The sequence below is a fragment of the Bison bison genome, unplaced genomic scaffold, assembly GCF_000754665.1.
Source record: "Bison bison bison isolate TAMUID 2011002044 unplaced genomic scaffold, Bison_UMD1.0 scf7180017864482, whole genome shotgun sequence".
In the NCBI taxonomy this organism is placed as follows: Eukaryota; Metazoa; Chordata; class Mammalia; order Artiodactyla; family Bovidae; genus Bison; species Bison bison.
The window spans coordinates 1,881,653-1,883,365 of record NW_011495042.1 but is presented as its reverse complement, the minus strand read 5'-3'; the positions used below and the strand labels follow the sequence as shown (position 1 = coordinate 1,883,365).

At 55.5% G+C, this 1,713-nt stretch overlaps 1 protein-coding gene across 1 annotated transcript in view; it reads right to left on the bottom strand.

The window, feature by feature from the left end:
- Window positions 1–544, bottom strand: part of LZTFL1 (leucine zipper transcription factor-like 1) — an 18,614-nt gene extending 18,070 nt beyond the window's left edge. The window contains exon 1 of the mRNA XM_010862412.1: window positions 389–544. Within this exon, the coding sequence (XP_010860714.1) occupies window positions 389–391 (3 nt within the window). The 5' untranslated portion in view covers window positions 392–544. The remainder of the gene's footprint in view (window positions 1–388) is intronic.
- Window positions 545–1,713: the final 1,169 nt, after the last annotated feature.

The following is a 1,713-nucleotide window of genomic DNA, read 5'->3' as shown; positions in this document are numbered from 1 at the left end:
GGGGGTGGTATGCGTGTGAGTGTGTGCGCGCGTGCATAAACTTGAGTTTTTGGAATGGAACAAGAAACCGCTTTGCGCCTTCTGCTGGCAGATGGTTCCCCCAGCTCTCTTCGCCAGCCACCTGAGGTGTGACTTGGCCAAGGCCCTTTAGGCAGCAGCAAGAAATAGTGACTAGGCGGAGCGCGGCTGCTAGAAGAGGGCTCCACCAAGAATTATCCCAGAAGGGCTTCACACCGAGGTTAATAGCCTCTCGCACCCGGCGTGGCGTCCCCTCCTCAGAGAGGCCCAGGGCCGGACTAAATTCTGCCGCAAGCCACGCCATCACTCCGAGGCCCCAGCTCCGAGTCTCTCCTCGGTGCGCGGTGGCGCCGACAGGCCGGCTACTCACCATTGCGGCGGGGGGGGAAGTCAACGGTCTGGAAAAGCCGGAGAGGCCAGGCTCAGCCTCACCAAGCCCGGGGTCGTCGAGAAACACTGGACCGCGCCAGACGCGAGGTAGGGCGGGTTGTTTAGAAGCGTTGCTAACGGGAACAGACGCACGTGACTAGGGAGTTACGCACTTTGATTGGTTCTCAAGATCACGCGACAGAAGTGCCGCGAGACCAGCCGACCGCCGCATGCGCACTTGCTCCTAGGCGCGGGAAGTCCCGCCCTCACGCGCCACGCCGACTACGGGAGCGGCCGCCGTTGCCAAGAGTAACGGGAAAGGCGCGGCTGCCTGGCACCCAATCCCTAGCAAGAGCCGCGGGGCAGCCTCGCCAGCCTTGCTGCTCCGGCCTTGCCCAGCACTTCTGTGGCCTGGCGGCCCCGACGAATGGCCGTTGCCACGACTGCTGACTCCTGACCTTCCAGCGGACTCGTGGGGGCGTCCCAGACTTAATTCTCTCTTCTCCCAGACTACCTACTTGGCTGAAATAGGCCACCAGCACCAGAGCTGCCATATTCCTGGACAGACCTTTGAACAACCCGCTCCACACTGCTATTTCTTCTTACATTCTTGGTAAAAAAAAATCTCTAATATAGCGCCTTTTCCCTTAAAAACAAACAACAACAAAACAACCGCAAACGGAAACTGGTGAAAGAGCAGTGTATTTCAAACTGTTATGCCTAGAATCATCAGGGGAGAGTGTTGTACAAATGCTTCCGTGGCCTCACCTCCAGAAATCCTGAATCACGAAGTCAAGCTTGGGTCTTTGGAATCTGCAATTTTTACCGACCTCCAGGGCTGACTGTGGCCCACTCTTTATGAAGCACTATCCTAGGGACTTCCCTGGTGGTTCAGTGCTTGGGACTCTGGACTCCCAATCAGGGGACATAGGTTCTATCCCTGGTCAGGGAATTAAGATCCCAGATGTTGCATGGTGTGGCTAAGAAGACAAAAAAGAACCACTGTTCTGGAAGAGGCAGAGGTCTAGAAAGAGGTGGATTATGTCAGTGGGGTAAAGGGAGCTTGGGCTTGGGTAGATGAAAGCCAATGAATGGGCATAGGTCATTCAGGGGGCATTTCAGAGGCTCAGAAGACAAACAGAAGCGGATACAATCACTGGGGAGGCAGCCTGTAAACTAGAAAGTGAGCCCCACATGATAGACACTGAAATGAGAAGGAGCACAGAACCAGACACTGGGACACTCAAAGCTGGGGGAGGACGTTTACCATCATCCCTATCTCAGGAACAGACGAGCTAGTGTAGATAATGCTTTGAGAGCTTAGGT